General features: G+C 35.8%; 1 protein-coding gene across 1 annotated transcript in view; it reads left to right on the forward strand.

The window, feature by feature from the left end:
- Positions 1 to 15,818: 15,818 nt before the first annotated feature.
- Positions 15,819 to 16,242, forward strand: part of CDH9 (cadherin 9) — a gene marked incomplete at both ends in the record, with an annotated part of 88,212 nt that continues 87,788 nt past the window's right edge. The window contains one exon of the mRNA XM_082622069.1: positions 15,819 to 16,046. Within this exon, the coding sequence (XP_082478195.1) occupies positions 15,819 to 16,046 (228 nt within the window). The remainder of the gene's footprint in view (positions 16,047 to 16,242) is intronic.

A 16,242-nucleotide genomic window follows, 5' to 3' on the forward strand; every position in this document is an offset into this window, starting at 1 on the left:
CTCAAAAGGTGGAAATTCATTTCATACAGGGGTGTAATATTTGGTAAAACTATCACCTGTGATAACTTGGAAGGCAGATTCTGGGACCAATGAGCTTGTAGCCATAGGGGAAAATGTGGAAAAACAGACTATCAGGAGGGTGTACTTGTCACTGTGGCTGTGTTATCAAAGTACTATAAAAAAGAGATAAATTCAGAGAGCTATTGCCAGTTTGTTAGCAGGAATATAAGGAAAAGGAGATGGCATGAATGGGGTACAGGCAGGGTGAGAGGAAGAGGCAACTTTTTTGATGCTTTTTCATAAAAGAGAAATAATATTTGGTGTGAAAATGGCTGATTAAAACTTTTGTAGCAAAAAGCAAATCAAGAGAATGGCCTTCACTTCTATTTTTAAACTTCTGAATGGATTATATCAGCAAGTGTTGGGCTGCACCCTGCAGGCCTACAAGACCTATACATGCCCAGCTTCAACACCAACGAAAGAGCCCGGAGCCAGCAACAGAGACATCAATGGTTTAATGGATGAGGGATCTTACATGTCTGAAGCAAGGTCCTGGAGGACACCTCACCACGTGTTGCGGGCAGAAGACGGGCAGGACCTGGTGGCAGTCTTCGCTCCAGGGTGGGAAGGGGAGATTGCCAGTTACAGGGGGAATTGAGGGCAGGTTGGCTCATGGGTTACCAGGGAAACCAGCAGAGAGGGATGCCCCTCACTGCCCCTTTGATAAGCTATCATAGTAGAGATGTTATTATCTAAAGTTAGAACAATCATTAGCTGGGGCCTGGAGCTAATATGTATGAAGTTCAGTAAAGTGAGTACGGTATAGGTGAAGCAGGCACTGGTCTAGCAAGGGATGTACAGAGAGCAAGTGAACAGGCATCTTGTGTGGTCTGACCCTACAGCAAATAATTCAGGACCCAGTTAAGTGTTCCCAATAAATCCTTTTACTTGGGCAAAATTTCTCATGTTAAAGACACTAAAGCTGTGGTTTGTCCTGTAAAGCCCAATAAGACTAAGGAACCTAAAATCAAGTTAACATAGCAAGACCTGTTGAGCAGTGGTAAGAAAATAAATAAGTATAGAAAATCTAAGTATGTATAAGTAGAAAATATCCTATGGAGTGTCTCTTGACACATGAAACTGAAAAGAGCCAAATAGAAAAAGAGGATTTACTTTTTAAGAGTAGTACTGCAGGGCTTCCCTGGTGGCACAGTGGTTGAGAGTCCGCCTGCCGATGCAGGGGATGCGGGTTTGTGCCCTGGTCTGGGAAGATCCCACATGCCACGGAGCGGCTGGGCCCGTGAGCCATGGCCACAGAGCCTGCACGTCTGGAGCCTGTGCTCCGCAACAGGAGAGGCCACAACAGTGAGAAGCCCACATACCGCAAAAAAGAAAAAAAAAAAAAAAAAAAAGAGTAGTACTGCCAAAAAACCACGAGCCCAGACCAAAAAACCTGGGTCTCATTGTTAAAATAATCTTTGGGCTATCAATTTCCATGGCCAGTAAACTGGCTAAGAATTTTTTTTCAACTGTCAAGGAGTCATACTGCCTTCTTCAGCTGTGGTCAGTGAGATCAATGAATATGAAAGAATTCCAGAAGGTAAAGAGCTACAAAGAACAGTGGACAAGGGAGACCCTCTCAGGAACCAGACTTGAAGAATAAGGTCTAATTATGGCCTAATTCTCCACTGCCAGGATAGTAGGATATGCGAACATGATTTCAAAATTGCCATGGATTTCAGAAGAAAAGCATTATGTTTATATTGCCCCTGTCTCAACCTATTTCTTGCATGTGTGGGGAACAGATATACTATTTTAGTTCATAGGTCTCAGGTCATGTGAAGCTTCATCTGGACTTGATGTACAGACTACTGCATGCTACTATCCCCCTTGTACAATCCCTCAATTTGAACTTGATGACAAGTCTGCATGTGACCTGTGAGTTGTATTTTGGTACATTTTTATCCAGGAGGAAGAATCAGCCTTATATTTGGTAGCTAGGGCTTTAATTATAATGATCATCCTTGTTATTTACCAAATATTTCTGAGTGTTTTGTAGGAAGGTACTTCACCAAAACCTCTGAAGTTAGAAAGCAACCTGATTTGGTCAATGAAAAGTTGGAGAACAGTATGGAGGTTCCTTAAAAAACTAAAAATAGAACTACCATATGACCCAGCAATCCCACTACTAGGCATATACCCTGAGAAAACCATAATTCAAAAAGAGACATGTACCAAAATGTTCATTGCAGCTCTATTCACAATAGCCCAGAGATGGAAACAACCTAAGTGTCCATCATTGGATGAATGGATAAAGAAGATGTGGCACATATATACAATGGAATATTACTCAGCCATAAAAAGAAACGAAACTGAGCTATTTGTAATGAGGTGGATAGACCTAGAGTCTGTCATACAGAGTGAAGTAAGTCAGAAAGAGAAAGACAAATACCGTATGCTAACACATATATATGGAATTAAAAAAAAATGTCATGAAGAACCTAGGGGTAAAACGGGAATAAAGACACAGACCTACTTGAGAATGGACTTGAGGATATGGGGAGGGGGAAGGGTAAGCTGTGACAAAGCGAAAGAGAGGCATGGGCATATATACACTACCAAACGTAAGGTAGATAGATAGTGGGAAGCAGCCGCAGAGCACAGGGAGATCAGCTCGGTGCTTTGTGACCGCCTGGATGGGTGGGATGGGGAAGGTGGGAGGGAGGGAGATGCATGAGGGAAGGGATGTGGGAACAGATGTATATGTATGACTGATTCATTTTGTTATAAAGCAGAAACTAAAAAAAAAAAAAAAAAGTTAATGGAATTGACCAAATGCCAAAGTTATTTTTTTCCTGCCTTGGCAAAGGTAGAAGCAGAGATTGGAGCAGGTCTCCCTCAGCCTGAAATTCTGATAAAGATGAGGTAGAACGACCTTCACAAGCTGACTTATGATAAACTTGCTGTGTGTGTGAGAGATCTACATTATTGTTTTAATATAATGTTATTGTATTAACTAACCCATTCAAACTAGTATAGTCAGGCATTATTCCATTTAATTTATGTGTATCAACCAGTTTAACTCAAAACACTAAAAAAAGCAACAATAATACAACAGGCACATCAAGGCAACCAGGGAACCAATGATTAAATAACACGTTCAGGGTCACCTAGCTAGGACTTGAAACCAGGCATCTGGGAGCCAGAGGTCATGCCTCAAACAGTGACCTGTAAGAATCCAAATCTTAATATTTGAACAGTTTTCAAGGCTGACTCTACAGAAAAATGAAATCATGACAGATATTAGAACATTTGCAAATGTATTCGTCGCTAAGAGAGATTGTGGCATCTTCTAGGAATTAAAAGCTAGACCATTTGATTTTTTGAACATTTAGAGACCACTTGAAGAATCCAGGTAAAAGACAGTCTATATTTGTTCATAAAGGCATTGCAATATATTAATTACATAGTGAAGGTTATGTTTTCAATCCAATGGTCACCTTCCAGTCCCCATAGTTTTGATCACTTGGCTTGATGTCACTAACTCCTCCTTCATACACTTTCCTCTCTGGGCTACAAGAAACCTCTCCACCCCCCACTCCTTCAGTTGCTCTGTCCTGCTTCTCCTATACTCTCTCCCTCACTTACTTCTATCAGATAGACACAACTGAAACAAACCAGGCACTCTATTGCTCTAAGACCCTTGATCTAGCTTTTACTATGACTGAAAGAACATCCCCCACATATCTAATTGGATGGCTCCCCTTTCTTCAAGTATTTACTCAATGTTTTCTCAATGAGACCAACCTGGGATTTCACTTCCCTTCCCCTGCCCAGCCCCTATATTCATATCCCACTGTATTGCTCTAAGATTTTTTTCAATAGCACTGAATACTTTCTACTATATGTTTTTCATATTTATTGTGTTTATTGGATATTGTGTTTATTTCTCTTTCTTCATGTTTTGTTTGTATCCCAAGCACCTATTGTGTGCTATATGCCTGGCAATAGTAGGCACCAGACAAATATTTGAAGAATAGGTGAATGGCTCCCTTCTAACAGACCCAATGCTCATTCGGACCATATAATCTTAGGTAGTTCCCTAGAATCAGTCTGAGACTTGGATTTGAGTACAGGTGATTGATTGAAAACGTGCTTCTCAGGAGGAAACTGTAAATAGGGAATGAATCAGGAGAGAGAAAGAGGAAGAAAACACCCTAGTTTAGTGGTTCTCATCAGTCCAGAAATATTCTCAGAAGAAGGGAGAGGCTATAGGCACTTAGCAGGCAAACCTCAGAGCAGCTGGCTGGTAAATAGATTGAAATGGTAAATGAGATCAGCATGGAACACGATAGAGTCTACTACTACAGATTCCAGATTAGCACTTAGGGTAAACCACGGATGTGCTTATGCTTGTAAACTGGTTAATGTAATAGTTACAACCCTCTCAAATCTCATTATAGTTTTCTAGGCAAATGCATAATGTTTTATTGCACATTAATAGAATATAATTATATAACAACCTAATCAATAGGTTAGTTTGAAGGAAAGGAAGCCTTTAATTATGTGACATGGATGTACTATATTTCAAATTCTTTTTATACACATGATTTTATTTAATTATTATATCTCCAGTTAAGGTAAGCTTATGATTCCCATTCTAGCTATGATGAAAATAAAGTCTAGTTAATAAGCTCATTAAAACAGTGACACACTCAGGATATTAACCCCTATCCCTCTCTCCATATTTACTGTTCATTCCACTCTTCTGCCTACACCTACAATGTCAATGTAAATACATTCTTCTTTTCAAATTTTAAGTCCCTTTTATTTTGAAACATGGAGTCCATAAATTTAAACTGAGAAACATTACATTAATATCTGTACTAATCTCTAATTGAAGTTTAACATATCCCCAAATTATGTTTATGGGTATCCATCTATAGAAGTATTAGAGCTGTCTGTGACTTTATCATTAGCAGAAATAAAATATCATACTAAATATCTTGTTTGCTCATTTTTTCTTTGCAATTTTGGAACTAATCAGATCTGCTACTAAGTCTTGTTATTTATTGCATTACTTAAGAAGCATAGGTATTATTTTATAACAACCAGTTTCTAAAAATAATTTGATAGCTATATTTTAATAAAATTGATTTCCTTTTTAATACTATACATCTTATTTCTTAATTCATGCATTAAAAATATTCTGTCATCAGACTGACAGAAAGGTTCATGAAACAAAAAAGTTAAAATTCTTGTTTAAAATCCATAATACTCTCTTGATTTTTGATAATAATATTAACTTGTCAGCTGTACTGTGGTAATTATTACAAATGCTTGCATATTTGTTTTGTAATTTGCTCTTTCACAGCTATTTAATTTACCCTCCTCTCCTTGGTACTGCCAAGCACATCCTACAACCCACCCACTTGTTCCCATTCTCTCCTGTTCCACCCTAAGACATAAGCTGGCCAAAAGTTTGGTCTGAACTATTGCCTTCTAGAGCTAACTCAGGAAAAAAGCTATGTCAAATCAAATACAGTTTTAAATATGGACAATTTTTAGCACTATGTGCTCTCTGTTAAACGAGAAACAGTGTAGGCTGATGCATGTGGGACATTCATTAACTTGCATCTGACAGGCTCTGATGCTCATTTTTGACACTGAAAGCTGACATGAAACCACAGGTAGAAAATTCATTTACACCTTTCTCCACTGATTAAAAATTTGAAATATAAATTTTTCTTTCATTTTCCTGACAGATTAAGTATTATTCAATAAATGACTTTTAATGTCAGTAACCTATTCAGGGATGTGGCATAAACACTCTTGTTATACATGTAGAACACATTCCTAGAATATAAACTCCTTAAAGAAACTGCTATTCTGTTCAACTAGAAAAATGTCTAGAAAAAGAGTAGGCACTTTATACATATCTGGTGAAAGAATTACTACATGGATTTTTTTTGTTGACTTCATGATATGTCCTCATATTACATGTAAATCGCATGATTTATTTACCTTTTTCCTAGTCTTAGACATTTAAGTTCATTTTTACCTTTTCCCCAGTGTTTCTGTCAGGATATTTTCAGGAAACAGATGACATACTGAATGATTGGGAAGGACTTAATTGAGAGAGTGGGCAGGGTTAAAGGTATAGTGTAGTGTTTTAGGGGTGTGTGTGTATGTGTGTGTGTTAAGCACTGCTTCACTGCCTCTGCCACTATAAGATGCTACTGCCTTATCTTGTATATTTCCTGCTCTAGTCCTAGAATCAGACATTTCTCCAAGGAGCCCTGGTTCCTTTAATTAGAAAATGGTATTAGAAACAAAGATCTGGATGCTAGGTGAGTTCACTGGTACTGGATGGTATTGTTGCTAGGCCATCTCAGCTGATAGAGCAAGGAATACACGTGTGTAGACTACCTTGTATGTATACACATATCTATAAACATTTCAATATATAGCCATCTGTAATTATATTAAAGTACATGAGTTTTCATTGACTTCTCCAACTCTAATCCATTACCACATGGATCAGGCTGTCTTCCTCCCCTTGCTTATATGTAAATTCTCACAACAACAGTAAGAAATGTAACTCCTAATATCAGCCATCCATTTACTTAATTATTCAATTTCAGTATAAATGTAGAACAGCATAATTGTTAACCTATACCCTCAGAAGAAACAACTTTATTAACTAGAATGCAGTGCATATATGTAATTTCTTTCCATTTAGTCTTAGAGACTTGACTCATTTCCAGAGTTATTTAGGGCAGTACCTTTCCCTCCTCCTCCTTTCACTCAGGTTGTGTCACACAATTTTAAAGTTAGATTACCTTGTGGTAGTCTCCATTTCTTCTTGGACCTCACCTCTCCAGTCCCCAATTCCTAAATGATTTTTTTCTTTTAATGTGCATATATTAAAGTTTATTCTGTGCTGTAACACTGTATGGGTTTTGTCAAATGTATAATGTCATGTAACCAGTATCATACAGAATTCACTGCTTTAAAGTTCACCGTTGTTCACCAATTCATCCCTACTATCTTCCTCTCAAACCACTGCAACCACTGATCTTTCTATTGTCTCTATACTTTTGCCTTTTCCAGATTGTCATAGTGTTTGAATCATTCAATATCTAGCTTTATCAAACTTGAAATATGCATTTTAGTTTTTCACTTAGCACTATGCATTTTAGTTGCCTCATTTTTGTGTGTGTGTGACTTGATAGCTCATTTCCTTTTATCGCTGAATAATATTATATAGGTATACCACAATTTGTTTACCCATTGACCTACATTTTGTGCTAGTCTGAGCCTACTGATAAGCAATGTCGTGGCTAGACCAGTCCCTGTGTTTCTTATGATTACAAAACACCCTCAGCAATAACCATCAGAAAACTCTGGGGGACAAAACCCGAAGGTGTATTACTCACAACTCCTGGAAAGCACATGGCACACCTAGGAGAACACATGTAGGTCTTGAGGAGGAGGAGTTGGAGAGAGACAGAGACAGAGCGAGCGAGCACGATAGCTAGTGCATGGGTCTGGGGTTCTATTTTTATTGGGGTCGAAAGTGGGGGCATAGGGTTTCTCACACTTTATTGGTGAATTTAAAAAGTAAGAGCAGAAATTTAAGGTGCAGGAAGAGGAAAACAAGTGGCTCACAGACTGCGAGAAGTGTTGAGACTGGGAAATTTTAACTTCTATACTAGCTTAATTATTTTTTCCTGTGGAAAGCCGTCTCTTTATCTGATTTCCCACATTTTCATAGACTCTCTGTTGTGCTTTGTTTGTTTTTTTCCCTCAGATGAAAGTGTTATTGCACATGCTTATGCTAATAAAATGGTGTGCAGTCCCCTTAGTTTTATTATAGCTCAATTTCATGCTGCATATTATGTAATTTTGCCACACCAACTTGAAAAACTTTTTGTCCAGTTTCCAGAGTTTAAGAACACACAGACTAAAAATATCCCCATTTGTGATAATATCAAATTCCACTTGTTCCCTACATCAATAATGTCTTGATAGCCAACCTTCTTAAAGAAATTGTGAACATAGCTTTCTCCTAAAAGTTTTTCCATCGCTGACCCTAAGATGATTCACTTATAAGGCATATCTCCAAATTAAAATATGTCCAAAATAATACCCCTTAATGTGTCCCAGTTTTTCTTTGTCCTGTTGTATTATAGGGGGTGCCTTAATTGAATAGATATAGTAGTACCTTGGCCAACTACAAAGGGGGCATCTTTGTAACAGAGGGTCATACGTAAGTTTTGACCCCTTGATTCCCATTCAGGGGACTGATACTGGGAAAAAACCTGCTTGCCTATCTCCTTTTGTTTGAAAGTGATATGTTTTCCATAAATCATAGAGAATCATCCACCATTATTTACTGTTTAATCTAGCTCCACTTTTCTTACAGTGTTTATTTTTCTCAGATGCTGGCAATAAGTTGTTTACATGTCTTTATATTCTATAATCCTATATGTATATATTTATATTCTGTTATGTATAATGTTATTATTGTTATTTTGGTAGGATATTGGCAAAACCTGTTGTAGAGCTTCTCTTCTGATACCGGTTTATACTTTCAGATTTCTAGAGAAGACCTTAAGCTAAATTTTTAAAGTTTAGTTTAGTGGTGGAAACTATTAAGGATGCTTACAGAAAGCTGGCAGCTCATATTTATTCCATTAATGTCTGTTTTTCTTGAAATAGTTTTATCACATTTAGTTAAAGATAGAATCCCAAATTATAATGTGATAATAATTGGACATGAAATTCTTCCAAAAAAAATAGTAAATTATTTTAGCAAACTTATATATAAATTAAATAAATATAACAAAAAATGATCAATTTCATATATATACACATATATTTATATAATAAATGTAAAAATTATCAATTACTATGAAAAATAGATATGTTAAAACATATATCCCTAAATAGTTCCTTGATTACAAGACACTTGTAATTTTGGTGTCTGTTCATATTCACAGAATTGGTTCTTTGTCTATGTGTCATTTAACTAGCTGAAATTTCAGACTTATCTCACCAAATAGTATAAAAAAATACAATAGTGTGTTGGAAAGATCAAACAACATATGTATGCCTTTTGCCAAATCCATAAAATAACTGCTTAATCACAAATAGCTTTCTTTATCTCTCCAAACCTTATATATCTCATCTGGAAAAGGATTCAGAAAATACGCCTATAGCCCAGAAGTTTCTTTTTTATTTTTTGATAAATACATTAATGTATATGGAAGTACTTTGTTGACTACACATCTTAAAATGATAATATACTAAAATCAATCACATACACTTGTTTTGTATGCACATTTTATCTGAGAAACTTTGCCTGAAAATCATGATTGGGATAATGAAAATACTTTATCTGAGTTTAAACTATAGTGATAAGAAATAATGATATAATTCAATTTTGGATGTGGATTTTATATGCTGAACATCCTATTTAATTACTATAATTTACATTTTTTCTTGGTTCACAAATAGCCAACAGCCATTTTTCACAAATGCAACTGAAATATAATTAAGAGAACAAGGGAATTATAATAAAATAATTTTCAGCTTTTAAAGTTAACAAGATTCAAGTGAATTCCCTGGTTACACAATCAAAATTAAACTAAACTTAAAATATTATTCTTCATAATGCATCTGATGGTATTTATTTATCAACAAAAATTGTGATTAAAATGCAGAGCATTTAAGGCTGATAGAGATAATTAACCATAGAAAAATTTAGTAATCAGCTTGTTGCTACTGAATAAATAAAGGATATGAAGAATTTTTAATAAACCCTATGGGATAAGAGCTTGCTAACTTTAAAAACAAATGCAACAAAAATCCTTTATAATGTGCATTTTTGTCTAAGAGCTGAGGAATGTATAGATGTTAAATTGGCCCGGGAGGGATACACTAATTTTTCCTAAAGGTGAAAGAATTATGCCTAGAATTATGAGGAAAATGAAAGTATTTAATAAAAGGGCTTCACTGTTCAAACACTCTATAATTTATACCCATCACTTTGTGAAGTTCATACTTAATCCCATGTTATGTGAACTTTTATGATTATTACTCTTACTTCACTGCAGACTGTATTTCATTTGTTAGAATAAACACCAGAACTCTTTTAAAAGGCACATTTCCTCCCAGTTAAACTCTTTCCATATCTCTAACAGCTTGCTTTTGCAGTTGAATATTGTCAATCTCATATGTGATCCCAGGCTCAAATTAGGATTATCCATTTTAGGCATGAATCAACTAACCAATTAATTTTACAAATACATTTTTAATTACCTATGGCATGTCAATAATTGTTTCATGTAGGACACAGTGATTTACAAAATATCTCACCACCATACGTTACATTATAACTAAAGGAAACAGTCAACAAACATAATCCACTAAATGAAAGGTATAATTAAAATCATTGTAAATTATATGAAGGAAATAAATGGACGGTATGAAAGAAATCAGTAGAGACTGAAGTTGGGTAAGCTTTTTTTGAAAATGTTGTTATGGAAGACTTTTCAAGAAAGCAAAGTATGATATAGAAACTGAAAATAATGAGAAGGAGTTGACTATGGATGAGCCAGGTAAGATTGTTCAAGGTCATAGTATAAGTAAGGCAAAAACCTTGATTTGGGCAAGCATGTAAAGCTCCTGAAGGAGGCTTCCAGGTGGGTGAATATGGAGGAATATTACTTAACAGCAGTGCAATTAATATCAGGAGCACTGACATCAGTCTGACAGAATTCAAATCCTGGATGCCTTCCACCTTCCCACAGGTGCCTGCCATTTTGTGATTTTAGCCAGTTACTTTAACCCCAGTTTACCCCTCTTTCTAATATGGTCATACGTTCCTTATAATATTGTTACTAGGAGTGTTAAAGAAACGGTGTCTGAAAAAAGACTTAGCACAGTGCCTACAACACAGAAGGCAAGTTAGAATAAATGTTGGTTGCCAGAATCACAGATGTTAGTAGGCTATTTCTAGAGCAGTAGAGCCCAAGTGCAAGGGAGTGCCTAGATTTAATTTTCAATCTTTCTCTTGCTATTTATATGAACTTGTGCAGTCATTTAACCTCTCTGTGCCTCAGTTTCCTTATAATAATATGAGGGATATGAAAGATTATAAAAGGATCTATTTTAAGAGGTTGCCATAAATATATAAATTAAATTACATAAAATCAGTAGACCAGTGGATCACTTTGCTTCCTATTGTTAATTATTTGAAATGTTAGTAGTAGCAGTATAAAAATGACTTCATTTTGACCAAAAACAAGAAGAAAAATGATTCTTTATTTTTCTAATAGATTTTCTTTTCCCCTGATATAAATGACACTCAAAAATAACTCAGTCATCTACCTAGTTCACAAACTAATAATCTAGGAGTTATATTTTATTTCTCCTTTATTTAATCCTTTATAATCAATACATGAGAAAGTAGTATTTCCTTTTCTGAATATTGACTATGAAGATCTTACTCTGGTCTTAGGTCTGGTTCCTCAGAAACAGCCCTTGAGGCAAGGATTTGGGTGCAAGTGATAGGTTAACAGATTGCTTCTAGGTCAGGAAGTGAGGGAGAGAGTGGGAAAGCAAGACAGGAAGAAGAATCCAAGTGAGAGTATAATTTCAGTCAGTTCCAGCCTCAGCATGATTCTTTTTTTCTTTTTTTAAATAAATTTATTTACTTATTTATTTTATTTTTGGCTGCATTGAGTCTTCGTTGCTGCACGCGGGCTTTCTCTAGTTGCGGAGAGCAGGGGCTACTCTTCGTTGCCGTGCACGGAATTCTCATTGTGGTGGCTTCTCTTGTTGAGGAGCATGGGCTCTAGGTGAACAGGCTTCAGTATTTGTGGCACACGGCCTCAGCAGTTGTGGCTCATGGGCTCTAGAGTGCAGGCTCAGTAGTTGTGGTGCACAGGCTTAGTTGCTCTGCGGCATGTGGGATCTTCCCAGACCAGGGATCAAATCTGTGTCCCCTGCATTGGCAGGCGGATTCTCAATCACTGTGCCACCAGGGAAGCCCAGCATGATTCTTTAGGGGAGCTCTGGGATGCAAATAACATGTTGGTTTTAATACTTCTGTACCTGTTAGATAATGGCTCAGGGATTCCATGGGAGACAATTGTAAACTTGCAAGCATTTAGGCTCTGTGCCTGTGAGCAAAGTGGCTCCAGTAGCCAAGGGAAGGCCTTCAAAGGGTTGCAGGTGCAGGACATTAGAAGCAAAGCATACAAAAATTGTAGTGCATGCAGTGTGTGTGTGTGTGTGTTGCCCATATTAAAGAATCAAAAGAAACCAGAGTAGAGTAACAGTGTCCACTTCAAACTTCTCTATGAGCCATCATCATCTCTTTCTGCCCTACAGTGATGACTTTAACTGTCTCCCCCTTAACCAAAGCCTTTCCTATCCTCTAACCTGTTTTCTAATCTGTAGCCAGATTGATCTTTTCTAAACATGGCATGTTAAAGTTTTCCAACTGCTTGCACTGGAAATGAAAATAAATTTCTTACTATAGATTATAGTGGCCTATGGGATCCTGGCCTCTGCCTAAGTCTCTGGCTCCATCTAATATATGCTGAACTTTTCTGCTTAAAGGCTTACATTCTACCCAAAGTGGGCATCATAGAACAGGCCACAGGAAATGAAGAATGCTCTTCAATTTCTCTTGCAAGTGTCATCAGCAAGGACGATGGCCAAAGGAAATTTCCCAGTGGGAAGAAACCAGGTTACCCAGTGTAGTCAACTAAGGAATTTGTTGTATTTCATCAAAGTGAATTAACAGTTATTCTTGAGATTCTCTGGCTGCTAATTTTCTACTGCACCATCCCTGATCAATAAAATGCAGGCATATTCTAATCTACTGGGCATTAGATATTACTTTTCCATTACACTTTTTGTAAACATTATTTGATATTGTAGTGTTCTGACATTTATTTCAGAGTTTTACAGGTTGTGGTTAAGTTTACCAGTTTCCAGTAGTTTACAGGATTGGTAATAGCCACATAAAGTTGATGGAAATAATCAATAAACAATCTAAAATAAGGATGTTGGTGGAAAAATCGATAAACAATCTATAATAAGAATAAAAAGAGTTTTATTTGGGCCAAGCTGAGGACTTTAGCCCGAAAGACATAGACTCAAGAACTTGAATTGTGTTCCGCCAGACTACGAAATGAAGGAGGCTTACAAGGGCAAAAACCTTTATACATTAAAAAGTTACATAAGCTGTTTGTCAAGAATTAGGATTGGAGCTAGCAAGAAGAACAATCCTTGTTAAGCAAGGATTGGTAGGGGTCCAAAATGGTTGTATAATTTCAAGGGGAGACCTTGAGATCATAATGTTGCAGCTGCTAGGAGATGTTGTTTAGAGAATGCGGGTGGTGTCCTTGAGTCTGATACAGTTTAGGAAACTCAAGTTCTCAGTGATGCAGGAAAGTGTCTGAAACCATGTCCTCAATGGCCACCAATCTCCATTTTGGATGAATGAACCACAATTACTCCATTTTGGTTTTTAAATGCACTCTTTTCTTAAATGGTTAAAGCAGATGTACAATGCATGTTCAATAAGCCACTGATATGCTCTTTTAATTAGCATACAGTTCAAGTTAAACAATGTATAAGCCAGAATGACTTCCTCATACCTCAATATGTGAAAATTTCTCCCATCAAGAGTAATTATCATTGCCCAAGATTTCAGAGTAAAAGACAATAAGGTGACTTTGATTTCTCTCATTCTGAATGAGAGATTTGTGGCCACATATGTGTATTTTGTTAAGTAAGAACATTTTTTTAAATAATAGGTATGGAAACTAGGGTACATATAGCTGGGCAAGCTAATAGCTCTGTACCAATAGCAAGCATCCATTCTTTACTCTGCTATGTTGGTGATAGATTAATACATATATATGACTATATTGGAAGCAAACATGGCTGCTAATGGCGATGATGATGTTGCTAATGAAAACACTAACATGTTGAGAATTTGTATGCTAGCACTATGCTAACTTACTATAAACTACATGTATTATCTTATGTAAAAAGTATTGTTTAAAGCTGTGGATCTAAAAACTAGCTCCAACACTAACTATCTGTATGATCTTTGTCAAATTACTTAAATTCCTCACACCTCAGTTTTCTCACAGGTATATGCTGCTGTAAAAATTAAATAAATCTTTGTATTACAAATAACTATGACTTTGTGATAAAAGTTCAAGTAAAATTAATAACAATACTTTGTGAATCAGGTATTGATTATTCTCTTTTTATACAAGAAGTAGTTGAAACATAGTGATGTGGGTAAATATCCAAAAGTCTCAGATAATAAGGGATAAAGCCAAGCTAGATGCTTATATTTGATCTTTATGACTTGATAACTGCAACTGAATCCACAGATATACGGGTCCAGCATTGGACATCTGTCCTAAGCCCTGTAAATTAGAGTCCATTTCCAGAATTTTTTAAACTCAAGATAGAAAAGACTATCAGTTGCTTTCTGGATTGGATGATGTTAAATCTGAACTTCATATATTTGTATATTTCATCGGGTTGAGAAGGCTTAGGTCAAAGCCAGAGAGAAAAGAGAGAGAGAGAGAGCTCAGGTACTCAAGCCCCTAATTCTAGTTTTCATAAGCAGGAAATGCCCAGTTGCTTCTTTACTCCTTTCATTCTTTCCTTTCCACAACTTGATATTATAATCCAATGAATTCTTTTTTTTTTTTTTGTCTACACTAGTTGGAGATGGGTTTTTATTGCTTATCAAATCATTATCATGAGCAGCAATATCTCACATCTTCTAGATCAAATCCCTTACTAATTAAACAAATTTACTAATAAATAAAGTTAATTTTGAAATATCAAATGAATTATTTTTACTTCAAGAAGAATCAACTTACTATCTCAATAGAAAAAAACATTGTTTATTTCAAAATTCTGGATCAATTATCCCATAGGTAAGACCTCATATCTAATTTTGCAATATCAATTTTGTGTGCTCCGTTTTTTTTTTAAATTATTTTAGGAAATATATGTGATGTTGTTTTTAATTATCAGGTAAAATGTTCCTGAACATGAGGAGAGCATGTTCTCCTCAGTCTCAAATAAATTTGAGTGACTTATTCAACTGATTTTTGGGAAAAAATGTTATTGATTGTAAAGGATCAACATGGTACAGTGCTAGGTAATGCTAGACACAATCCAAAGTATATTTGGTATCATTTAATTTGCCTTGAGGCAACATCTTCAACGTATTAGAGAAGAATAAGGAGGAGGAGAAGAAGAGGAAGAGGTGAAGGAGAACAGCTTGCAAAAGTTGGTAGATTGTGAACAGAAAACAGTGTTCTTATTCATATATATGTATATATTAATAAATAGTCTACTTTTATTAGTCTTGAGGACTTTAGGAACACTTGATATGATCTTTGTTGTATTATGGAGCTTATCTTTTCAAAATAATGAATATTTAAATTACTAATATATTTACATGCTATAATACAGTGGTAGTAAAGTCAGCTGTTAAATTCCTATTTAATTTATTTGTATTATATATGTCTCCCTACTTATCTGTATGATATATGAGTTTTTAATGACAGTTCACTGATGTAACATGGAAAATAATGTATTAATGATATATTATTTATAACAGTTAAATAACATTCAGAAAGTTTTATAGTTTACAGGTTATGTGAAAATGAAACACAACCTAATAAACCATTTTTCTCCTGCTACTTTTCAGGGGAAACAGACAGTACATTGAATTTGATTTCCTGCTGAAGCCGCAGATAATGAGGACTTATCATTGCCTACCACTATTCATCTGTACCTATATGTTTCATACAATTGATGCTATCCCATTTCAAGAAAAAGCTAACAGTGATTTACCAAGTGAAAGGATAGTGGGTCTGACACAAGATGATGGTAAAACGCTACATCGCACCAAGCGTGGCTGGATGTGGAATCAATTCTTCTTGTTGGAAGAGTACACAGGTACAGACACACAATATGTAGGCAAGGTAAGAATTTTTATATAAGTCTAGAAGCTGAAAGTGATAGTTATTTTTTACAGTAGCTTTCCACATCACTAATGATAATTTTAAAATATTTGACAAATGGTGATGTGCAGAAGGCATCATGTTGTAAATTCTTTCGGTAGGATAGTGTGGGGAGTGTGATTTATTCAGGTAGTTAGCTTAGGTCATTATCCACAAT

This window comes from Mesoplodon mirus (genome assembly GCF_964341445.2).
Source record: "Mesoplodon mirus genome assembly, chromosome: 5".
NCBI classification, from domain to species: Eukaryota; Metazoa; Chordata; class Mammalia; order Artiodactyla; family Ziphiidae; genus Mesoplodon; species Mesoplodon mirus.